The sequence below is a fragment of the Perissodus microlepis genome, chromosome 4 (genome assembly GCF_051167445.1).
Source record: "Perissodus microlepis isolate ML-2025 ecotype Zambia chromosome 4, ASM5116744v1, whole genome shotgun sequence".
Classification (NCBI taxonomy): domain Eukaryota; kingdom Metazoa; phylum Chordata; class Actinopteri; order Cichliformes; family Cichlidae; genus Perissodus; species Perissodus microlepis.
This window is the reverse complement of record NC_140464.1, coordinates 26,365,023-26,390,603: the sequence shown is the minus strand read 5'-3', so window position 1 is coordinate 26,390,603 and position 25,581 is coordinate 26,365,023. Positions and strand designations below refer to the sequence as shown.

The following is a 25,581-nucleotide window of genomic DNA, read 5'->3' as shown; positions in this document are numbered from 1 at the left end:
TGTCACTGAAGTATTTCTTTCGGTATCCCTGAACTCTGCCGATGCTTTAATATGTCGGTCACATCTCCTAAAAATATCCCCCCTCTACTCCTTCTCACTGTCTGTGTTTCTCAGCAGACTCCTTTTACACAGAACAAGTCCTTGTCTTTAGGGAACACGGCAGTAAAGGGGTGTTACCAAAGAATTCTATTAGAAGCGGGTGTAACCCACAGCGATATGAACCGTGTTCTCAGTTCTCTCTGGTTTAAGCAGGAGGAAAAACAGCCATCTCTGCTGCTTCATCTTGCAGTAACCTGCTTTTTTTTTTAGGCAATTTGGCTCTTAGAAGGTAACTTACAAAGGGTGGACGAGGGGTAAGTACTGACTTAAAAAATGAGAAACTTACTTGAAAGCAAATCCTCTCATGATAATATGTTTCTGAAGTCAGTACAGACAGTTCAATGCTTTCAAAAACATTCAGTGTTAGAAAATAATTAGAAGAAGTATGTGGTCAAAGTTTGTATGAATCCTGAACAATGTGAAGGAGTGTGAAACTGTACAAGCTTTCTTTATCTTACTGTATCCACACATGGGCATCCAGAGTTTGGCCACTAAACATGTTTTAAATGTACTATTATCCTCCCTTTGGTGACAACTTCAAATGCTTTTATTTCAAACTTTTTTCCTGTCACTGACCTGAGTTCTCCTTGCGTCACCAGGAGAGGTATCCATACTGTAAAAAGAGGAGAAACTCAGGAGTTAGACTGGGGTAAAAAAAAAAGGTTTGCATCTTTCTTGTGCTGATAGCTGATTGTCTCAAAGTCAACCCAAAAGTGTAATTTAAATAATATCTGAAGTGTCTGAAATGTTTGCAGATGAGTCGGAACACAAGTCAGCACAAGCTACTGGCGATTGCAGGAGTATGCTAGTGGCCAAAGTTAACACAAGGAGTTTTTTTGTGCAGCACTGTTCTAGCAGCTGCCCACAAACACTTTCCGGCTGGTCGCGGAATACACAATTTCCACCGAGATTGGTGGTTACCAAGAAGTCACTGAGTGATCTGTAGGCCTGCCTGAATCCAGTTTTTTTTTATAGGATCTTCACACTTCACCTTTAGCATTTTCAAAATACATTTTCTGTCCTGTTGTGTTCATATTACCCTGAAAATACCTAGCTACTAGCTATTGTTAGTAACCAGCAATAGCTGCTAGGTCCAAAGTCTTACTGGTATTCAGAATTTAGTCTTTAAGTGCTGTTTATTTGTTACTTTTTAAGAACTACCTCACCATACTATCTTTACATGCCAACAGGCTAGCTAACTAGTCCTAAATCCTTGTTTCATGGAAGCAGTGTACAGTGTTTGGGTAACCACAGAGGAGACATTAGTATCTCAGAAGGTGGAGCAGATCCACTGCTCATTGAAAGATTGGTTGTTTGATCCCAGGCTGCTACAGTCTACATGTCAAAAAAGCCTTGGGTGAGAAACACCCTTTGAGTGCACTCAAAGAAACCCTGAGTTTCTTTGAGTGCTCAAATACATTAGAAAAGTGCTAAATAACAGCCAGTCTGTTTATGCTTCGCTGTAAACACCTGAGAGAACGGCTACACTGAAAAAAATGTAGTGTTTTTGACAGTGAATTGTGCCTTTTTTCCTTTATGGAAAATGGGACGCTGAAATGGAAAATTATGTCATACTCAAGAGACTTTCACAACACACGCCCAATTTGCTCTCCCCAGTTTCCTTTTTGCCGCTTCATTTCTCTTTATTTATTATTTGCACCTATGATTTCATAAAGCTTTCAGTGGCCTCATACTTGCCATTTAGACACAGGACGGTCTCACTGGACCTTCAGCTAAACTGTGACTGCAGTGTAAACTGAGGCAGGGATCTGGAGTTGTTGCTCTCTTTTTAGCTGTGTTAAAAACTGACCGCTGGTAGGCCCCACCCTTATATCAGGCCATATCTTGTGGCTGCCAGAGTGAGATATTTGCTAGCTGACGTGTAGTCAGATGTTTTGGGTTGGGTCACTTGGACTTTATTATGTCTGATTTGCTCCAATCCACACATGTGCAAGCTGTTTTCAGTTACATGTTGTGTTTCAATGGCAGAAATCTTACAGATACCTCTCACCACAACCAAGTGGTGCACAGAAGAAAATGCATTTACATAAAACTGGTTGTTTTTGTGTTGAAAACTGAGAGAAAATGCAAGCGTCTCCTCCTGCATTGATGACGTCAGAAAAGGACCTTTATTTGATATTGGATGGGCACTGTTTGCTGCAAGCCACTATGCATACCATTGACTGCTAAACTGTTCCCTGAAGGAAGGATATAAGCTTTTGAAAGTAAACAAGACATAACAGCCTAAATTGTCTATGCAGCCAGTAGCCGTGTGCTGCATCATGCATGCTGCAAAAGCCTCCCACACACTGTGCAGCACATTTCTGCGTTCTCCAAACACCCGCAGCCTCAGGCATGTGCACTGCTAACGGCAGGAGCAGACCATCCGCACTGCAGTCGAGCCTAAAGATACAACAATACCTCCTTTCTTCTTTGTGGCAGTAAATGTGAAGTAGTATTTGTTTTCCCCTTCTCTGGGAAGAAATACATGATGATATTCTCCAGTATATTTTTAGTGTTCCTCCATCATGGATACTGTGTTCTGATAAACAAGGAAAAACTGGAAAATTCTCATTTAATGTGTATATAAGCAACCACTTTTGACCAATAACATTATGTCTTTCAATGATGTTTCACATCAAACTCATTGTAAATAAAAAAGATCATGTATTTCGAAAGACGCTCTACTACCAAAGCAGGTAACTTACAGCACTGCTAGTTTTTGGCCTAAACTGTTAAGACATCCAATTGTCAGGTTTCAGGATGTCACTCCCGACAATGAGTGACAGATCGCATTGAGCAAGATGTCTGGGTCTCTGGGCTGTGGTGCTGAGCTGTAACATCTTTTCTCTGTCACTCTCAGACAACAGCAGGCTGCTGGCCTGACTCATACTCAGTAAGATCCAAAATGGCAGCAATACAATCCTCAGTCTTTCTGCCAGGACTGCAGAACGAGTAAGAGGACCACTGCCAGGCAGCTGGCTGTTTGTCTTGATCCCTTGAATGGGCCCTTCTGGTCTGTTAACACTGGCAGATGGTTTTGGTCATATATAGGCTACACATTATGTTCAGACTGCCACACATTAACATTGCGCAGGTGCCCATCAGCTCACCAAATCATCTCTGACCTGTTAGGCCATGGACATGGGATATCTGGGGCTGCCCTGTGGTGTCTAGCAATAAGAGGTTCTGTGGGTTGCAGACTGGGGACTTTGTCTCTATATGTGGAGATTGTATGTAAATGTAAAACATAGCAAGGCAGATTCAGTTGATTAAAGGGAATCATATAATGATATTAATTTAATTTGTGAATGGGGAACTGAGCTACAAATCTCAACAATCAACTTTACCATCACTGATCAGGACAACTCTAATCTAGACGAAACATTTAAGTGGTTTAAAGGTGTTATTTTAATATTTAAGGGTTTATTTCAAATATATCTAATAGATGAAGCAGGTTCAGTATTCTCTCTAAGGATACGTTAAAACTGAAGACTGGAATATCCAGGGATCAAACTACTGACCTTCCAATTGATAGAAAACCTGCTTGACCAGGACTTTTTTTATTCACTGACCTCTGATTTTTCTCATAGTGCTCCTTTAATTATTTTGAGCTGCTTATATATAAGCTGTGTCTAAGCAGACTTTCCTCTCTTGGCATCTCTGACACACCCCTAGCTTGGTGCCAATCATATCTCCATGACCGCTCCCACTTTATTCAACTTAAATCATTTTGCTCTTGTCTATTCTCAGTCACTTCTGGTGTACCCCAAGATTCAGTCTTAGGCCCTCTTCTCTTCATAATTTACATCCTCCCTCTTGGTACCATTTTCTGCAAATTGGATCTTCACTTTCACTGTTTTGCTGATGACACCCGGTTATATCTCTCCTGCAGGCCTGATTTTTCCCTCCCAACTTCTTCCCTTACAGAAGGGAAGAAGTTGCCTATCTGAATTAAAATCCTGGTTCAGCTCTAATTTTCTTAAGCTCAATGAGGATAAAACTGAAATATCCTTATTGGCACTAAACGCAAACTTTTGAAGGCAAATCTTTTCTCACTCACTATTGATAACTCCACAGTTTTCCCTTCACTTCAGGTTAAGAGCCTAGGTGTCATCCTACCTAGACAGTTCACTATCCTATAAATAATCAATAATCTCACTGCCTATTTCCATCTATGCAGCATTAACAGATTACGTCCTCCTCTTTCCACCCAGTCTACATCCATTCTTGCTTTCAGTTGCTCTGCTCCCAGACTGTGGAACTCTCTACCCCCAGATATAAGAAACATTGGTTCTCTCCTCCAGCTTAAATGTAACTCAAACCCCATCTGTTCAAATCTGCATATTCACTGTGAAAACACTGTTTGTTAATTTTATCTTGCACTTTGTTTCTATTGTTCTTCATTTTGTCATCTCTATTATTATTTTATTGTAGAGTGTCCTTGGGTGTCCTCAAAGGTGCCTTTTAATTAAAATTAAAATATATTATTATTATTATTATTATTTAAAAAATTTTATCTGCTGAAAAATCCGTTCATGATTATTGCAGATAAATGGTAAATGGCCTGTATTTATATAGCGCTTTACTAGTCCCTAAGGACCCCAAAGCACTTTACATATCCAGTCATCCACCCATTCACACACTGGTGATGGCAGCTACATTGTAGCCACAGCCACCATGGGGCGCACTGACAGAGGCGAGGCTGCCGGACACTGGCGCCACCGGGCCCTCTGACCACCACCAGTAGGCAACGGGTGAAGTGTCTTGCCCAAGGACACAACGACCGAGACTGTCCAAGCCGGGGCTCGAACCGGCAACCTTCCGATTACAAGGCGAACTCCCAACTCTTGAGCCATGATCGCCCAACAATTAATCTAGTCTCCTATCTGACCCATCCTTGCCGCCTCTCCTCCAGCTCTGTCCTTCTGCTTCGTTTTCTTGATTTTCTGAGTTTAAACTTTCCTTGACTCTTCTTTTGACATCCTTCTTCAGAGGAAGTTCACAAGAGGCCAGCGGCTCAGTGAAACAACTCCACCTCCTGTCCTTCATGCAATTTACAGCTTTCAGCTCAGTCCTGTGCTAAGCTGCTGAACACACAGCCACATTTAAACAGTTTCATTCAGATGCAGTTGATCGAATCACTGATTTGACTGTGTCAAGGTTAACGAGTCAACATAATCTACATTTTACTGGCTCACACTCATCGTTTTCTAAAGATGTGAATGTTTGCCATGAAGCATACAGTATTCTGTCACAGACCCACTGCTCTGCTAGCCACGATGAGTTCAAATAGAAGGCAGTCATGTGACAGTTGACGTGATGGATTAAAGCCTAGAGCGTACGACATAAACACAGACACAGTGTCCACTGCTCTGAATCATTTATATTATGAGCTCTAATGTGTGTCGTTTTATGTTGACACATATGATGTCTACGACAATGTGTGCGTGTGTGCATGTGTGTCAGGGAACAAACTAAAAGTCAAAAGAAGCCTGAGGATGAGACAGAGGGGGCAGCGGTTGCCAGAAAAGAGGTCTCTTAAGAAAAAAACACAGACTCTAGTGACTGCACGGCTTCAGCCAGATGACCGAGCTGCTCTCAGGTATAATAGGAAGATGTGCCCTAGGTTGAGTAAGCATTTACATATATACAACAACAACAACAGTAACTTCATATTTTAATTTGTGCTGTCAGCGTTAATCTCGTTAAAATGACGTTAACGCCATAACCACATTAACGTGGCAAATCTCCACGAGATTAACGCTGACACCACTAATTTTAATTTGACAATTTTCTTTTCCTGATACAAAATATTAAATTGTCTGTACATCTATATCTATATCTCTTACCTAACTCCTCCTAGACACATTAATTAATCTGGAGGAAGTACATTATATAAACTGCCTGGGGTACCAGGATAATACACATCGTTAAAGCTTATGGGAATTATTTTTAGAACACTCATATCCTAATTAGCTGATCTCAAAACATACATGTACACTGTTCACAATACGTGTACGTTACATGTATGTGTATATTGTTCACATTATGTATATGCTGTTTTTTGTAAATAAAACAGTTTTTAGTGCAGTGGCACTTTGGGATTTAATGAACATAAAAATAATAACATGATAACATTAACATACATGTCTGAGTTTTCATACATGAGCAAAGTGGACAAGCGCTGTAGGCCTAGCAATAAAATATCCATAGGATAGGTTTTCGCTAGTAATTAAATATATTTACAGGAGCAACAAGAACGTTACCTGAAATTAGGTAAATACTGACAACATCCTGCTTGTTTTTCAAAGCTAAGCTGTACTAATGTAATGCCTTAGCATCATGTATACATTTTAGCATGTATATTTTTTCTTCTTCTATCAAAAAATGTGTCGTATTTATTGACCTCTGGCCTCCGCCAAATGTTCCACTGTGCGGTCCAGCCCACATTTAGCTCTGTCTCATGCTGACAGCCAGTATCAGGCATGAAATGGTTGTTGGGCAAGACAGTCTCAGCTTCTTTTAACTTGATGGAACTAAACTTGATTCAACACTTCTCTGATGATGGTGGTGAAATATTTACGGCAGGGTACGAACTGGGGAGGGCTCGGGAAAACGAGGGGCAGGGGCATGAGTTTAAAGTTGCAGACTCAGTATCTGCTTTTGAGTGTCTGACCATGGGGAGTACTTAAAATTGTCTCTTCCCTTTACCCACAGGCTGGCACTGACAAGGACGTGCAAGGTAAGAAGTCAGCTGCACGTAGCCGCCATTAGCTTACCATCAGCTGCTATCATATTTTGTCACTTTTCATCACTATGCCTGCCTAGAAACCATTCTTTCTTGGCAGATGATAATTTGCCATAACAAAGTCTTTGCCTGAAGAATAATAATCTAAGTCTGTGTGACAGAATGGAGCCGTGGCTGAGAAAGAGCTCTACTTTGAGCGTAACAACATTACTTAAATTCCTTCTGACTCTGTGTGCTACAAGAAGACCATTATCACAGCACTTTTTGGCCAATCTCCACATTGTGAACAAAGTTTCTGAGGAGCTGGGAGGGACACAGAAGTAAAAAGAGTGTATACATTATAAAAGCACATCCAGCCCTGATATGAAGCAGTGAACATCTGACACTAAGTGAAATATGTGAGTGATGTTAGTGTTTGAGATATAAATAAACAGACAGACGCATACAAAAAATCAACCCTAATAATGTTAAAGGATAAAATTGGAACTTCCTGTTATTTACTCCCATGTTGTTTCCAGGGAAATAAATAAATTATAAAGAGAAAAGAGAAAAGAAATCAACGATTTTAAAGGCTTTTTTTAATCTCTGTTTTTGTTTCTTGTATATTTTCTAGATAAGATATAGCCTGTATTTATACTCAGCACTATGCAGAGGTCTTGCTCCATCACTGGGAGGAGACACAATACCCTTAGAGTATTACAAGCTAATGTATACCTAGACCAGTGGTGTCAAACATAAGGGCCAGGGGCCAGAATCTTTGGCTCCAATCAGGCCCATTGGACAGCTTTTCTTAAGTTTTACAGCTTTTCCCACTGATAAACTCCTCTTCTATGGTATTCATAGGACACTAAATAGGTATAAATAAGCAAGTACACTAAAACAATAAAATAACAGAAAGTTCCTGTTTTTTCACTATCTAAAATCTACACTATCTACTGAAGAAATGTATGATTTATCTGTGGATTATGGGGTTATAATTACAGGGCAGAGAAATATTCCTATAATTTTAAACATTTATTTCTTATAATTTAAGCCCATCTTTATCGTGTGCAGAAACTGAGCTGTATTGTTGAAATGTTGTTCTTTTTTATTTAAAAAAAATCGAAAATAATAAATGTGTAGTTGTTCTTTACACTGACTGAAAGCGGACTTTCACTGGGCTGAACCAGTGGCCCACAGTGTAAAATAATTTGACGTCCCTGGCTTAGATGAACGGGAAGTTCTGTTCCAGAGTAGGAGGAAGGAAAATCTGTGCAGATCCATCTGCTGTGATGACCCCTTGGGAAGGGCGCAGTCAAAGTACCTCAATTCTCTATTTAACTGAGCTCATCCCTTAGTAAACTCATTTAAGAACTACAAGATACTATGGTTGAGCTAAGTTGTTTTTCATGTAACAATACTTTATTTATCCCAACCATTGGAATAAATAAAGTATTTCTTCTCCTTGTTCTTCTTCTTATTATTATTATTATATTATGAAAAGGGGTGTTGTTAGGTCACATTAGCTATCGCTCCTTCAGTTGTGGTGAGAGCAAATTTGTGAACTGTCAAAACTCGTCTGCGCACGTCATCCTGAAACCTCCACACTCTTTTTATGCGCGTCTAATCTTGTGAGTGAGCAGTGTAATGATAAATGGAAAACTGTTAGCAGTGTTGGGCACATGTTCATTATATCACTTTGTCTCGGTAATAACTGTGCCTATTAATATAGATAGTGCACAAATGACATCCTTAATGAAGACTTTGGCTACGTTCACACTGCAGGTCTTAATGCTCAAATCCGATTTTTTTGTCTGCTCGTTCAAACTACAAATAAAATGCGACAGCAAACGCGCTCTAGTGTGAACGCTCAAAGCGGCCCGCATGCGCAAAAGAAGATGTCACACACAACGCGCTGTTTAGACCCAGAGCAAACAATATTGTTTGACTGATGGCCCTTAATATAAAGACTTCGGACTTCACGTTTCCCAATTTTTGTTTTAAGTTATTTTGTTATTTACATAATAATGTAGAAAACCTAATAATTATCCTTATTGCTGTTTTAGAGAGGAGTGGTGCTTCAAAGGATAGTTGCAGATTTTTGTCGGAATCTGCATATTATGCAGTACAAATAAAACGTTAACGTTTCTCCAACGTTGTCTTCCCAACAGTTTCACCGGATGGCCAGGAAGCATTCGCGATGTCTTATCGGGCGCTTCTCCGGCGCTGATAATTGGCATCTGTCTTGTGTCAGTGACGTAAAAGACGGATTTAATGCGACTTGACCGTTCAAACAGCAGTCGCTTTCTGAAACATCGGATATGTATCGGATTCAGTACCACATACGAAAGTGACCCAGATCAGATTTGAAAATATCGGATTTGTGCCGTTCACACTGTCATACCATGATCGGATATGGGTCGCATAGGGTCAAAAAAAATCGGATTTGATGCGCTTTCGCCTGCAGTGTGAACGTAGCCATTGTCAGTCAATTCAGTATTGTAGGTGGTTTGTGTTCATTAACATCAAATAGAAACACAAGTAAAAACACTGAGCGTACACTGCACTGAAAATACAGTTATTTCCATGTCTACGTTTTCTTTCTCAGGGAACAAACTGCCTGTGGGTCCCTTTTCTGTACTAATGGCGCAAAGGATGTTGAATGAAGGTGGGCAAGATGGCCGATCAGGTGAGACACAGGAATGGACTATCGATGATGGAATTTTGTGAATGCTAATGAAGTGTGCATGACAAAAATGTTTACCAGTGAAAATGCCAACTGTACAAGTTGATAAACCTAAATTTTGGCAAGAGGCTATCCTCAGTTATTTGTATTTGCCTCTTCGTCCTTCCCTCGGAAATGATGACCTCTTTATTTAATGTTGCTCCGTCCAAGTTCAGCCCCCAGGACACGACTTAATGAAGGGACTGCAGTGAAAGGCCTGGGAACAATGTTATATTTAGCCTTCTTGTTATTTCTGTTGGTTAATTTTTAATGCCCACTGGAGGGCTGTGTGTAGAGAATAAGCGTGCTACATTTTGCTCATTGTGCCCCTATAATTTCTGTTGTGCCGGCTCACATTAGTAACACAAAAGCTCTGCTCCTGACCTGGCATTGACCTTAGTACTTTCTCACTTTTTGTTAACACCCAGGCCTATGAAACATTTAAAAGCAGTTTTGTTAGGAAAAATAAAGGTCTCACATGGTCTGTGAATGACTTGAAATTAGATCAATATGAATATTTAATCATAACTGGGCCTTTTGATTTGCGTCACTGTAAGCATTTTACTTTGTCTTTTGTGACTGCAGTCCTGGGAATGTTGGAGGTGCAGGTAGAGCGGGACCCCAAGACAGGTGCCACCATTGTTAGGTCAGTGGCTCCTGTGTCCACACCAGCTGGTGCTCCAAAGGCTACCACTGTCTTTGACGACGGCAGGAGGAGCATCCACACTATCAGTGGGTCAGCAGATCAACCGTCGTCTAAAGAGCTCGGGCAGATCTTGAGTGTCATTGATGGGGTCGGGATGAAAGTGCTGCTGAATGAAGTCACAGTCACACCAACCAAGACAGAGACAGTAGCTAGCAGAGGCTCAGAGAAAAAAGGCCTGTCGCTTTATACCCATCCCAGCACATCAAAGGAAGACTACAGGCCATTCGGCGGCTCTAGAAGCGATGATTTAGAAGCTGAGCTGAGCAGTGAGAAGTGTGTTGTAAGTGTGGGAAACACAGATGATAAAAACACGATGGCAGTGAGAGATACTTTGGAAAAAGTAGATATTGTGGAGAATCAGATGTTGGAGGAAAGTCCTGTCACACTTGTGTTCTTGGGATACGCTGATGCTACAACAGACCAGAGTCAGAGCCAAGAGGAGCAGGAAGGCATGATCACTGTGGAACGAGTGATAATCACGGAGGATGGAGAAGAGCATGTCTTAGGACCTGAAATGCCTCCTCCACTTTATTCACCATTAGACCAGGTAGCAGAGCAAGGCACCGGGAAAGAGTCCAAAGATGAAGCAGTTCAGGATATTCCCTCGGGTGGAAACGGAGCTGGAATCAATGTGCAGGCAGAGGAAGGTGATAAAGAGTCACATAATACATCTCCACCAGGCATAACAGAGGGAAAAGGCAGTTCTAAGCACAGGAGCTGCCGGTGTTGCTCTGTCATGTAAGAAATGGTTGAAGAAAGACTCCCTGTATACCATGTATACACTGCTTCCTTTATATGTTGCTTTATATGAGTGGGTTTAATAGCATACTAAACCATCACCCACCATTTCACCTCCCCTTGATAATAAAAGGGGCATTTACATATTTGTGCAGCTTCTACAAAGCTGAGAACTAAAGTCCACTTCCACCCCCTACTGGACAGAAATAAGAACTTCAAGCAAGCAAGCTTATCCAAGAGAAAAATTCCACACTAAATGTTTAGCCATGGTTCCTGTAGAAATGGGGGGAAAAATTACGCCATCCTTTAGCATGCACATCTTAATGCTTATGGCGTCCCTCACTGTTTCTGGTATGAAAAATACTCTGCAACTGAGGGCTGAGATTTTGAGTGTTTCTGTGTTTTGATGCATCACCTTTACACGTTGAGTTTCTTAAGACGGATTCAGATTCACCATTTCTGTGTAAAAATCCAAACATTAACATTTTGAGAAATTATCTCATTCTTGCTCAGAGTTACATGAGAAACATTACACTTTTCTAATGTCTGTGCAGTTACTATAGATAACCTCGCTGACATGGCAACAAGACATTTTTATCTCTTAGTTTCTGTACTGATTAGGCAAACACTGATTAGGTGTTAATTAGAAGTTCTGGCTGGCAGATTTTTTTTTAGACTTCCTGGCAGTTGGGCTTGTTGGTTTCACGTTCATGCCAAGTTAAGAAAATTGGTTTATAGAATTTGTTTAATATTTTTCAGAGGCACTGATCGTCTCATCTAATTCTTGGGGAAAGAAAGTAAATAGTACACCGCCCACCGTCTTGAACTATGCCTTCACTATTTTAGAACTGATATATACATTAAAAAATACTTCTAGAATTGTTTGAAACACTTTAAAACCACATTGGCAATTCACTGTAGAAAATCTGGAAATCACTGTCTTTTTCTGACCTTTGTGTGATTTTTTTTCTCACTGAATTTAGCTATAACACTGATTTATAGCAGTGGATGTTAAACAGGATATGTTGTAATATGACAGATTCCAGTTGGTGTAGTGATTGAGTTTTACAATTAGATTTGAGATGTACTCACAATTTCACACTAAAGCAGTAAACATGCAGACCTCCCATATTTGCTTCTGTATCATACACCAAAATGCATTTTTTTAAAATGGAGATTTTCCAGCACAGTTTTGTGGCTTTTAAAATCACGACTTTAAATTGTGAATTTAAATTCACTTGACATCTTTGTATTTCTAAAATTTCCTTTATTTATGGTGGATACGTGTGTAAAAACAGTAATTACACCAACACAAAATACTGACCACTGCTGTAGTACAATTAACCAGGTGTAAAGTTGCAGAAAAATGCTTTAATTAGTTTGATTATTGTGTAATTTAATGTAAAAATCTCGTACATTTGATGCATATTTAACAGGATAAAATATGGCAGCATACTTTGATTTATATGTTCAAAAAATGTCAAAATCCAGTTTATAAACTAGCAAATGGGTTTATCATTATGAAAATATCCAGTTAATTTGAGACTATTATGTTACATAAGCTGTTAAATGTAACTTTACATCAAAATCTTGAATAAACAACAGATCTTCACATTTAAAGAAGGTAAGCCCACATATGAAATGATTGGATTTATCTTTATTTAAAATAAATAATAAAATATAATTCCCCATTGTAATATAATGTTAATTTATGATCATAGTAAGTTTAATATGATTCTTTATAAATAACTTCACATTCAAATATGAAATATTTCACAGAAGTTTACTGTAAAAAAAAAGTGTGCACTAATTACATTGCTGGATTTAACTTGGAAAAATCAATTTTAAAATGGTTAACCTTGATTTTGATATTATTATTATACTTAAAACAAGCTGCTGTCACATGTAATATGTTTCTTACCACATGAAATTAATGGATGGACATTTTAAAAATATGCTGTTAATTAAAGATCACATTAAAAAAAACCCGCATTAAACCTTTATTTTAATAAGGTTATCAGAGTAACAGTATTTTGCCTGCAGCATTGTGGTCAAATGACGAATCATGAAATGATGAGTTTGCTTTACAATGCCATCATCAAACCATTAGGAACCTGGTGCAAAAATCACACACATACAAAAAAGACCTACTTGTACACTCATAAACTATCGTGATGAATCAGATGAATGTTTCAGTCTCATGAATCAGATCTCGTTCAAATACAGACGAGGTTGGAAGGAACTGATGAACAGTTGAAGAACAGTAGAAATCTGCAAAGAGTGTGTTTATGATAATACATTTGCATTTGGAGCCTGTTGCTACATATTGATATGAGGGTGAATTGAAAAAAAACAACACATAAATTTGTATGAATCCATAGTCATTGGTATGCTTAGATGTCAATAACCTGGTAGCCCTGTTTTTTAATGAATGACAGTTTGAATGGTGATAAAAACTCTTTTGCAAATGTCTACATAATCAACCAACCTACAGCCTGTAAGCACATGTGAAAGAGTGCATAAATTTCATGCAAGGACCCATCCTTTCTTTGTACGACAATGAAACACCAGCATAAACTGCACCCTCCAAAACTGGCAGATGTTCAGTCAGTATAGGACGCAAACATCAACACAACACCACCAGAAGATGGTGATGTGACCATACCCAATGGTCTGACCCACAGATAATATGAAGTACTCTGCTGCCAAAGAAGAACTTCACTACACATCAGTAAGACAGGGAATCATTAACTGTTAGCCACAGACTGTAGGGTCAGTGGGTCTGACTGTATTTCAATGTTGAATGCCAACCTTCATATCCCCTGTGGACCTTGATATCCCTGCTTGTTCAACAACAAGAAACCAAAAACTGTATCATGCATGAACTCAAATTGAGATAAATATGACACTGCTGATAGAAAGTCCTCATTCCTGTCCCATAATGCGCTGGGAAATCAGAGGGAAAAGGCCAATACAGAACTTGCTGGAGAATCATAAGAATTTTACATTTTCTTTAACATCAAGTAATCTAGTAGAAGTGGTCTGTAAATAAATGGTTATCTTAAAAAAAAAAAAAAAACCTGTAAACAGCTCAGTCAGGAAAAACTGGGACTCCAAGTCTGACATTACAAAGATTCAATTTATGAGGCCCCCTAATCTGATGCATGCGCTTCAACTCAGAGAACCAAAAACGGCTGTGTTAGCTTAGCTTAGCTTTACCAGCAATTTATACTGGAATGGGGGAAATTCCTTCATGTGTTCAGCCATGGAGTAACAACCACCGGGACAGATCGTAAATAATATGGGGTCACCTTAATGGGTTCCTGAATGAAAGAAGAAATTTCATTCACGTAGACACCTTTTCTGATTTTATTAAAGAAATGGAGGGCAAATGCAAGCGACCTGAGGAAAAAAAAAACAAAGAGCTGGAGTACGAAAACGAAAGTATTGAAGCAACAGAAGGCAGATGTGACTAAAGTTAACGATGCACACATCCAAGCTGAAGTACTCAAGGAGCAGAAGGAATTTCAGAGTAAGAAACATCTGGAGGAGATAAGAACTGGAGCAGAAATACAAAGATCTGGAGGAGAAGGATAAACTTCTGCAGAAAAAACATCAGCTCCAGGAGAAATGTATGCAGCCTTAAGAGCCGGAGAACATAAAAAGTCAGTATGCACAGCTGGAGGAAAAAAAATAAACAGCTGGAGTTCGAACACCAAATAATGGAGAAAAAGATCCATCTGGAAGTATCAGAACTGGAAACAAAGTTAAAAGATGCACACATGATCATTGAAATAGAGGATGATTGCAAGAAAAATCTGGAAAACTGGAGGAAATGTTGAAATATTCAAAGAAAAGATGCAACTGGAAAATGAGCACAAAGAAATGGAGATCAAAAAGTTTGAGATGAGTTGGCGATGTGTCGGGTTCTTTAATCAACTCCCCAGCTTGAATAATTCTGTTGGGTTATAGTTTGGGTAGCTTTGATCAAATATTAGTTCAAACTTTTACTATCATCCTCCATCTATCAGCCACATCCATCCATCAGCCACATCCATCTATCAGCCACATCCATCTATCAGCCACATCCATCTATCAGCCACATCCATCTATCAGCCACATCCATCTATCAGCCACATCTTGCTAGCGCTGGTTCATGTTATAGCAGCCTTCATATAAAAATGTGTTAAACAAAAAAAAAAAGAAAAATGCTGTTGCTATAGCCAAGCTACATTCACTACATAATGACATTTGGGGAAAGCACTGCTTTAATCTAATTCTTGTATTTACAGCATTAAAGTAGACTTTAGCAACTAAATAAAAACTGCATATCTGTGAACTAATCATAAGTTATCTACAGTATTTTTAGTTTGTTGGAAAAAAAATGTAAGAAGAAAAATGTTTCTGTTAAAAAAATGACTTTTTTGATGTTAATTCATGTATTTCAAAATAACAGGGAAATTCTGTAAAAATCACATGAAGCATTCTGTTAGATTACATACATTGGGGGGGGGGGGGGGGGTTACTTTGAACTGTGTACTGCTGCTTAAAGATGCGGATTTTGTTTGTTCACATGACATAGAGTAGAGAAGGGCACATGAGCTAAGAAGATGAGCTGGATCATTCATATTTCCATTGAGGTTAGTGCTATCACGCACAGGGGAAGACCACAGCACTGCAATCAGGTGAGTCTCTTCTTTTAAAATGCCTGTGTGATGCAAAAATCTTTGTACTTGTTCGGTTTGATTATCTGTCTCAATTTCTTTCTTTGATGAAGTGACAGGTTTCAATAGATAGATAGATAGATAGATAGATAGATAGATAGATAGATAGATAGATAGATAGATAGATAGATAGATAGATAGATAGATAGATAGATAGATAGATAGATAGATAGATAGATAAGTAAAGCTGAAGTCATATTATCACAGCACAAATATGAGTAAGAACAGCTGACTGTGTGTGAGTGTATCCATACTACAGGAATAACTACCAATCATATAGTGGATAATGGAATTACAAAATTCCATATAATGTTACACAGTCACTTAAGGAGAAGGAGGTATTTTAAAGAACTACAAAAAACTACAATATTCAGACTATTATAATATTTAAAAGATTTCCAAAACTCTTCACAGCAACGATAGAAAGGAAAGTGTTCCTTTAAAGCACGGTGGAATAAATAGGTTAAGCTCATTAAGGTGCATTAATATGTCCTGTTGCTTGAGCTTTATAAACAGCGTGGTGTTACTGCTGTTGATAATCCTTAACTGCAGTGTGGCTGGCATTAAGCCCCTGAATACAGGTGTATATATAGACTCTTAGATTTAAAACCTGCAGCTCAATAAACCAGATTATGCCAGGACATACATTTCCATATCTAAGCATGTCTTGAAAGAATTATTAAATAATTATACAAATTATTGTGTGATGTTCAGAGTAAATGTACAATACGTGTTTAAATAGCTGTTGAGTTTCTATTTGCAAACATCTCACAGTACTTGTCAGAAATTAGCTTGATGAGTTCAGGCAGAATGAAGATAAATCAGAATTTAAGGCAGACTTGCATTATGATGACATTACTTTTTTTCCTTTGTCAGAAGAAACATCTGTACTTGACCTGAATAGGAGAGAAAAGCTACCAAAACACAAAGTAATTTAAAAACAAAAACAGAAAAAAACAGGACGTATAAATGAATGGATGGACAGATAAACTTATTTCTATTTTTGGTCCATTTTAAGCCTGCTGTTGTTGTGAGCCCGACCAGATCAGCAGCTAAACAAATCCTACATTTTGAGATTTTTGGTCATATATCAAAACTAAGAAGACACAGTTTAGTTAATTTCACCAGGAATTTGTTATGAACATCCACCACCTAAGTAGTGCTTACTTGAAAAGGCCTTTAATAGTACCCCATAGTCCTTTTATATAAAATAAAAAGGGTTTCATTTTCAGTGTGTGAAACTCAGTCATTCTTTACTCATTATTGTCAAAGCCAAACTTGCACTTTTCACTGCCTTTGTTGCTACACATCTTAAAATTTTTGTGTTTTTTCTTTTGTTCTGTTTTGTTTTTTGCAATTATTGGTGCACAACAGCAGACAAGATGGCAACACAGGGCACTTGTGTGGATGAGTCCTAATGTATAGCTTGATCCTGAGGTCTGTATTATCAGGTTCCTTGTATCAAAATCTAATTTAAGAACTTTAAGGTTCAGTTACTGTACTGTTACTAGACAAAAAGAAATGCTATACTGCACTGTAAAAAAGAAAGAAAGAAAGAAAAACTGCACAAAGATCACATCGCACACTGGTAATTTTCTGCTAGTACACTGTTTTTAACAGATAATGCACTAGAGGTTTCTGTAAATAGTAAAATTCGACAATGCATTGTACAATAATACCGTATCATTGCCAAATGTTGCAGATATGTTAACTAAAAAGGCATTTTCTTAGCCTTTTCTTAGTTTCTTTCTTTCTTATAGTTTCTAACAGCAGTAATAATAATAATAACAATTGCTAGCACTGGCACTTATCAGCCTCAATGACACTCATGTCTCTTATTTAAATTTTATTAAAAGGCAACGCAGACAGAACACCACAAACTGCTTCAAAGACGTTTCAACATGGGAGCAAGAGGTCCTAGACGCAGCCCTCAAATTCTACTTTCTGATGATGACAGTGGTCTGTGGATGAAGATGGATTCAAACCATGTGAGCAACCACACAGAGAATATTTCAGCGACCTCTGAAGACGAAATCACAATGATCTCTGCTGCTCCCACTGCTATAATGAGGTACTACAGTGTGATGGATGATGAAGGTGCAGATGATGTCTTCATCCCTCAACCACCTCCTCCACCTCGCACGGCTACATCGCTGCCAGCAGAGAAAAGCACAGGTGCAACAGCAAGTAAGTCTGGTGTGACCCTTTCAGTTGACGCAACAGAGGCTGAAGCTAATCCAAGAGGCTTAGACTTGTCTCATAGTGAGGAGCAGTTAATGGTAGCACGAAACGAGCTGGATGAAGAGGTGACTGCAAGTGCAGTGCAGTTGTCTATGGCCAACATATCCAATGAACAAGACTCCACTCCACCAACTTATCAAGAACAACAATCCATGGATGTGACTGGTTGTCTGATGGAAACTGGTTATGATACAGATCGAAGACCTTACGGGAATAACGCAACAGAGAATGACAAACCTGAGGACATTGTGATTATAAGTGAAGAACAGGGAAACTGCTGGGAAGCCAAAACGGAGGAAGACAATTACCCAAAACAAACACATTCAAACCACAGAGAAGACTCTGAGAATCAGATCCATTTAGACAAAGACGGAGACAAAATAAAACGCAAGGACACTGGTGATTTTGATGAAACAGACTCAAAACTATTAAGAGAAAGTATAGCTATCGAGAGTGTGGAGGCAAATTCCGATGATGATTTCAAGCTCTGTAAATGCAACCAAAACAGGACCGATACAGCAACCGGTCAGGCACAGGCTGCTGACTTCCAAGCAGATATGGACAAAGACAATGAAGAGCATGATGACCGTACATCTTTGGACTATAACCTCATAAAGTATGACTGTGTGAGGAAAGAAAGCGGCAGCACAGAAATGCAAGTGCTATCCAGCTCCAAAGGTTCTGAAGAAAGAGAGACAATGGGGGAGCAAGAGGATGGAAGCAGGAAAATATCTACTGATATCCAACAAGGTGAGCAACTGCTTCATCGTCTGCAGCTGGTACAGCTACGACATGATGTGAAAATGTCAGAGAGCGCTGATACCCAACAGCAGGCTGTCATGATGGATGAAAAAAAGGGCATGTTTGGGACTGAAACAGAGAATATACCTAGTGAAGAAGAGAGGGAAGAAGGCAGATTTGAAACTCTTAAGGACGATGAAGAAAAGGTGAGCCTGATGGAAAAGGAAAATAATGAGGACAAAGACATTCAAACAAGAGCAAGGACATCTTCATCCACAATTCCAGGAGAGTCAGAAGAAGACCAGAGGATTGTCAGAATAGATCCGAGTGACTCTAATGACAATCAGAGTGATAGCTGGGAGCCTACAGGTTTGTCTCCCAGTAATCCTCATGAAACTTCTAATGAAATTCCATTTCTTTCCACTGGACACCGATTTTCAGCTGCTGAAACCTACATAGAGAGGCAGCTCCATGAGGCAGCCCAGGGGAAGCAGAAGCTGCAGAGAGCTGGAGGTGTTTTCAATCTTGCAGAAAATCCAGATGTGCTGGAGATTCCCTTTAAAACAGATATCTCTCTTGAGTCACTCACTACCAAGGTAGGTACAAGCCAATGCAACGAGTGGCAATTCTCTGAACAGAAGATGCTCAAAGAGATAAGTCAGGATATTCAGAGAGAACTAGTGCTGGTCAATCAAGGTAAAATCCCAGGGGGGTACAGCAAAGGAGAGATCCGCCAGTTAAAAGAGACAAAACTGCTGTTTGAAGCCTTCCAGCAGGACAATCCGGAGGGTCCAACAAGACACCGTAAATCCCCCACAACTCTGAGGAAAGATCACATTTACCCTACAGTGCTAGAGCGCACACGTAGCCTTGAGATGTTTTCCCTCAAAACTTGTCCTGTTTCCAGAGCACATTCCCTCAGGCTGTACCAATCTGCAAATCTTGAGAAGGAAAAAAGTCCTGACAGCATCAGATCAAAGAGCCCAACTGGAGGTTCACGAGACAAAACTCGCTTATCCCCTTACCCAAAACAAGACAAACACATTCGCCTGTACAGAAGCATGGACTCTATAAGCAATGACGTCTCTACGTTAGCTGTGGAGGGTAAAGCAAAGGCAGCAAATGCAAACAAAGAGTCTTCAATCCTCAAGCAGAACCCATTCTTCAAATTGCGTCCAGCCCTGGCTCTACAACCAGAGGTAGAGAAGGACATCCGAGAAGCCAAAGAAAGAGAAGAGGAGCTGCGCAAGCAGAGACGCACTCTGTATGGAGAGAAGAGACAGAATAGTGAAGATGAACAAAAGTCACAAACACTCCCAACAGGTTAGTATGCACCTGTTTAACATCAGTTTTATACTACTTAGCAAAGTCCTTAACCTCCTAAGACCTGAACTTTCATGGCATGCATTTTTAATTTCTTTATGCTATTTGGGCTGATTGGGACCTGATAATTGTAAAAACAAAGAATTACCATATTTTGTTTTACCTGATTTTTGTTTCTGAGAAAAATTATATCCACATATGAGGACATTCGTTTTAAATTTCGATAGAACAGTGGCAGTATAATGTCCTCGTAAGTGGATATCAGGCCCTTGTAGAGCAAAATTTTGTATTTTAGTCTAGACAGCCCAAAATGTGATGTCTACATATGTGGACGCCAGGTCCTAGGAGGTTAAGGACAGCTTTTTATACTATTTACTGAGGAACATTACTATATAATATCATTTTGGCATGATTTGACTTTTACTCGACTAAAGAGTACTCCAAAGTTTTCACAGAAAAATATACTTTTTACTTGACTACAACTATTTGACATGTGAGTGCCTTCCATCAGTGATAAGCAATTGCATGAGCTCTAACCTAATTTGCTCATTTAGCTAAACATTGCTGACAATGTGAAGCATAAGATCTCTAAAACCCCATCAAGGGAAAACAAGAGCCATTTAGGTCTTTATTCATCCCACATGCCTTTTGACACTTAGTCTGAACACTTTAATGAATGCTTCTCAACATTAGCATCACACAGTTTTATCCCAGACATGTTATCAACAACTCACTGTCACCCCTGTCACTGATGGTTAAGGGCACATCATGCTGTCAGCTGTCTGATCTAAATGTTGGCTGAGGGAGAACATGAATGGCACTACCTGGAAAATTCTAGTTTGGTTATAGCCTGGTGCAAATAAAAATCAGTTCAGCCCGCTAAAATACCTATTTGAAAGAACTATGTGAAGTGTAGCTTGTGTGCATTTTTTTCTCCTGTTGCATGAGAACTCAGAAATCAAGGGAGTGTGTCAATAAGTATCACCATGTTAGAATTTAGTCATCAGCAGCTGTTGTTGAAGATTGAGTTGATTCCAGGTCATGCCGACAAAGCTACAAATGACAGTAATATGTGGAAGCAAGAAAGAGTCATTCCTAAGGTCAAATAAGCTGTTTTGTGTTATCCTAAACATTTACAACAGGAAACTTTGTACTTGTTTAACCCAGATACACTGATAAAGCCCGACAAGACAAAAGATTTCACGCTGAAAATATTAACGTGATATGAAAAATAATACAAAATAAGCCTAGAATCCTTTACGTGCATATCAAAAACAAAGGTTTGTGAAACATTTTTGAAAGAATTGGTCGTTCTAAAGTGCTCACTTCCCTCCTAGATATGTAAGTGGTATCATTGCAATGTACAAGCGTCCAGCTGACTTTGTGATTGCTACACATATAGTATGCTAAATGAATGACACCGAAGTTGCGTGTGTCTGGGAAAGCATTGGCATCTTTACTATTTGCTGAGCCATTTAGAAGGCATGGAAATAAAGAAGCTCAATTACCTACTGTCATTACAATGGAACTGTGTAGATTCTCAGAACTACCCTAAAACTTCTAAAATCAGTCAAAGCAGTAGAGAGCTGCTAATCTTACCAAATATAGTAACTTAGCTTCTTAGTTGTTCTTTTTCTCTTTCTGTCCTACAGACATCAGGAAACAGTCACGGGGGAAACTGGAGCGGGTTTGGCCACCTCCTTCTAAAAAGGACCAGACAAAACTGGAGCAGATAGAGGTGATTCACCTGCACCAAGTCTTAATTCTACATTTACTGTTTTCTTCATTGTTCTGTAAAACTATAGGATGTATTGCTAAACACTGGCAAGAACAGAGGATTATAAAAAGGTTCTGTTTTGTGTATTGCACTGAATTCCATACAGAAGCATTGAAAAGTGTTGCTACAGAGCTCAGATTTTCAAATTTTGTAATACTAAACAAATACTAAACAAAAAAAAGAAAAACATTAAGTTTAAAGTATCCTCTTTGTTGTACAAATGCTTGGATAAGTATAATTGATTGTGAATTGAGAAAGCAGGAGCAAATCTCTCACTCTAAATCCAGGTTGTTTTTGTTTTTCTTCATCTTATCTCACAGCAGGAGCCAAAAGTTCACCGAGCAGGAGGACAGAAAGCTTCTCTCTGGCAACGCTGGGAGTCCGGCCTGATCAACGGGAAGCCGTCAAAAGAAAAGAAGTGATGTTATATGTCCTGGTTCTTCAACACTACAAACAGAATATCAGCAGCGCTAGACTAATGGTCAAAACAACCCAAATTGTTATGCTAGTCCCAGCTTCAATACTTCCTCGCTCTTTTAACTCTGCTTTGTATCTGTGACAAATATGCTTTTTTGTATCTTTATTATTATTTAAAAAAAATAACAATACCAGTCCATAGATTATGTTAGGAAAAGCTCTTGGACCAAAACAGTCACAGTTCCAGCTGGTCCAGGAAATGACTTTGCTAGAATGCTGGCTAGCATTAGCAGCAACTTCCTGAGAACGCTGGCTAGCATTAGCAGCAGCTTCCTGCTCTGTCAGATTTAGAAAGGTTTACACTTTCAGTTGACAGTTCAACAAAAGAGGGGTCCAATCTTATGGAACAACATGGTTTATACTTTTTTTAAAAAATAAATATTGTACCATAAACACAACTGTCAGTTATGTAGACAACACTATGAAACTATTTAAGCTAGCCTACTTGTATGGAAAAAAAACTCGCAAAATGTCCTTTGTGAATGTAGCATGCCTAAATCTTCAAGGGTTAACTTAGCAAGAACAAGCAATATGAATAAGAATTAAATTATGGGATGTATGGGATATTCTTGAGCACAATATTAATAAAGGAACAAGCTGCTTCACACTTTTTTAGCTTTGGTGAGTCTCTTGGTTTATGAAAGTCTATTTCCAAAATGCCCCTAAGCAGGTTTCATAGGTTGGATGCACTGGTTCTGGCTGCTCCAGTCACTGTACAATGTCTGAAGGGACTGTTTACTAAGCCACTCTTACTCTTGGATTTACTCTGAGGCCACACAGAGATTACACTGATCACAGCTGCTTTTTTCTGTATAGCTTGATGTATCATTTGTGGGTTTTGTTGCATATTTTCTAACAAGCCTAAAGATCATCCAAAGACCAGAAAATCCTAAATGGAGAATAATGATTATTCAAAATAAATTTACACCACTTAATCCATTGAACTGGAATGTTTTTGATGCCCTCTAGAGGTTGTTTCATCTTGGAGTTGATTCCAAATTCAAGCTGGTTAAATAGAATTAAAGAGAATAGAATCAAAGAAGATAAACTTGACAAAGGCTTTATTGATTGGCCTGCAGTCACGTTTACAAGGGAGCACCTGGTTTCTAATCTCTACACAGACAGAAGTACACAGCTTAGCCTGTCTAAGTACCATCTGCCACCCCACTGAGTCTGCCAAAAGAGGAAAGACTTTCACTCTGCCCTTCCTGGCTTGGATATCCCAGTGTTAATTGGCTACCACTGTCATCATCCTATGAGCAGTAAGCGGTGCCAAGGCCAAGGTATCAGTGGTTTGCATTTTAACATAGATGCACTAAACATCTATAACATCCAAAAATGTTGGCCTTTGAAAGTCTTTACACATGCATGAAGCCCGGCTTTATCTGGTTGGGTCTGGATCTGTAAGAGCGAGTGGCTGTACTTGTCTGTCAATGGCACCATTTGACACAAATATTTAGGACACTTCTCAAACTGAAACCTTTTGCTTTATGCAGTATTTAAATTTACTTATTAGTAATTACAGATTTTCCTTTTCCAAGACCTCTAGGTGTGCTCACATGTAGTGCATGTCCTGGTAATAAATTACAATGTTTGGGTGTGATGTATGGAAATATGGGGACATTTTGAGTTGTTAGTCTGTTTTTGAGCTTATGTTAGACGTGATGTCTAATGTAAAAAAAAAAAAAAAACACTCATCTGCCAATCCATTAGGTACCTATTTTACAGCTTGTTAACACAAATATATAATCAGCCAAACACATGACAGAAACTCCATGCACTTAGGGATAGTGAAGATAAATTTCAATATGAGCATCTAAATGGGGAAGAAAAAAAGTGATTTAAGTAACTTTAAACAGCATGGCTGTTGGTGCCAGATGGGCTGATGTGAGTGTTTAGAAACTTCTGATTTATTTAGATTTTCCCACACAATCAGTTTTTACAGAGGATGGTTAAAAAAACAGATTTCTGGGTGAAAATACCTTGTAGATACCAGAGATCAGAGGAGAAACAGAGGAGAAGCTGGAAGGCAACAGTATCTCAAATAACCATGCACTGCAACAAAGATATGGAGAAGAACATCATGAATGCACGACACATCAAACCTTGAAGCAGATGGGCTACAGCAGCAAAAGACCAAACGAAATCCTGTCAGGTAAGAACATGAAACTGAGGCTACAATTCATACGAGCTTACCAAAATTGGAAAATATAAGATTCAAAAAACATTGCCTGATCTCATGAGGCTCCATTTCTGCATAACATTCAGACGGTAGGGTCAGAATTTGGTGTAGACAACATGAGAGCATGGATCCATCCTGTCTCATATCAACAGTTCCACAGCTGCTGGTGGGTATATTTTCTTATCAGCTTATCAGCCCTTAATTACCAACTGAACCACAGCCTACACGAGTACTGTTGCTGACTATGTCCATTGCTTTATGATCACTGTGTATCCATATGTTGGTCGCTGCTTCCAGCAGGATAACACCTCAAACTGGTTTCTTGTACAAGACAGTGAGTTCATGATACTTAAATGGTGTTCAGTCACATCTCAATCCAGCAGAGCATGTTTGGGATGTGGTGATGCGCATCATGGATGCGCTGCTGACAAATCTGCAGCAACTTTATGATGCTGTCATGTCAATGTGGACCAGACTCTCTGAGGAATGTTTCCAGCACCTTGTTGAATCTATGCCATGAAGAATTAAGGCAGCTCTAATAGCAAGGTGTACCTCATAAAGTGGCCGGAGAGTGAATATTTGAGTATTTTCTTTAGTATTTGGGTGAGTTTTCCGTGTGGAGATGTAAAAATACACTTATTATTTTATTGTTTTATATTAAAAGGCAGTCACATGCTCACACTGGACATTAATTAATTTACACCCAATGTGGATGTAAATATGCATTATTACAAAAACCTGAAGAGGGCAGTAAAACCTTAATAATATTAGGCTGTATTTCAAGCCATCTAACTGAAATAACCTTACATGTCAGAACTTTAGCCTACAGTGTAAGTAATGACTCAAATCAAGTGTTAACGTGGTTATTTCCCTGTACTTAGAATAACAATGAAACAACAAAAACTTTGACTTGTCTCTAGTGACACAGTAAGACCCTCATCCCTGACCCAAAACCAGTAAGATGCCTCCAGGCTGACGTCTCCGGTTTGTTTCAGTTCGTTTCTTATACAGGGGATGAAGTCACTTCAATGGAAGGCATATGCTGAGAAAGTACAGTTGTTATGTAACCTCGGCAATTTATCCAATGATGAGTCACTTGCTTGACAGAACTAGAGCCA

At 39.0% G+C, this 25,581-nt stretch overlaps 2 protein-coding genes across 6 annotated transcripts; both read left to right on the top strand.

The window, feature by feature from the left end:
* Positions 1 to 233: 233 nt before the first annotated feature.
* LOC146389119 (uncharacterized) lies at positions 234 to 15,451 on the top strand. 2 transcript variants are annotated; one of them, XM_084926808.1, is made up of 4 exons: positions 234 to 353; positions 6,820 to 6,844; positions 9,438 to 9,518; positions 10,140 to 15,451. In XM_084926808.1, the coding sequence occupies exons 3-4, from the start codon at positions 9,473 to 9,475 to the stop codon at positions 11,000 to 11,002; spliced, it is 909 nt and encodes a 302-aa protein (XP_084782934.1). In that variant the 5' UTR covers positions 234 to 353; positions 6,820 to 6,844; positions 9,438 to 9,472; the 3' UTR covers positions 11,003 to 15,451. The 2 variants fall into 2 exon arrangements, with proteins under 2 accessions (XP_084782934.1, XP_084782933.1); XM_084926807.1 differs by lacking the exons at positions 234 to 353; positions 6,820 to 6,844 and having other exon boundaries at positions 6,855 to 9,518.
* A 117-nt stretch (positions 15,452 to 15,568) lies between these two features.
* Positions 15,569 to 24,561, top strand: LOC146389118 (uncharacterized). Of its 4 annotated transcripts, XM_084926805.1 has the most exons (5): positions 15,595 to 15,683; positions 17,097 to 17,159; positions 17,579 to 20,027; positions 21,680 to 21,765; positions 22,125 to 24,556. In XM_084926805.1, the coding sequence occupies exons 3-5, from the start codon at positions 17,624 to 17,626 to the stop codon at positions 22,224 to 22,226; spliced, it is 2,592 nt and encodes an 863-aa protein (XP_084782931.1). In that variant the 5' UTR covers positions 15,595 to 15,683; positions 17,097 to 17,159; positions 17,579 to 17,623; the 3' UTR covers positions 22,227 to 24,556. The 4 variants fall into 4 exon arrangements, with proteins under 4 accessions (XP_084782930.1, XP_084782929.1, XP_084782931.1 ...); XM_084926804.1 differs by lacking the exon at positions 17,097 to 17,159 and having other exon boundaries at positions 15,569 to 15,683; positions 22,128 to 24,561; XM_084926803.1 differs by lacking the exon at positions 17,097 to 17,159 and having other exon boundaries at positions 15,569 to 15,683; positions 22,125 to 24,557.
* The last annotated feature ends 1,020 nt before the right edge of the window (positions 24,562 to 25,581 follow it).

What these genes read in the sequence shown, in the direction of transcription:
- LOC146389119 (XM_084926807.1), top strand. Translation starts at nt 9,416, where the DNA reads ATGTCTACGTTTTCTTTCTCAGGGAACAAACTGCCTGTGGGTCCCTTT. An exon ending in TGGGCAAGATGGCCGATCAG is followed by an intron (nt 9,519 to 10,139) that starts GTGAGACACAGG and finishes TTGTGACTGCAG; the next exon opens with TCCTGGGAATGTTGGAGGTG.
- LOC146389118 (XM_084926803.1), top strand. Translation starts at nt 15,609, where the DNA reads ATGAGCTGGATCATTCATATTTCCATTGAGGTTAGTGCTATCACGCAC. An exon ending in GTCACAAACACTCCCAACAG is followed by an intron (nt 20,028 to 21,679) that starts GTTAGTATGCAC and finishes TCTGTCCTACAG; the next exon opens with ACATCAGGAAACAGTCACGG. An exon ending in CAAAACTGGAGCAGATAGAG is followed by an intron (nt 21,766 to 22,124) that starts GTGATTCACCTG and finishes CTTATCTCACAG; the next exon opens with CAGGAGCCAAAAGTTCACCG.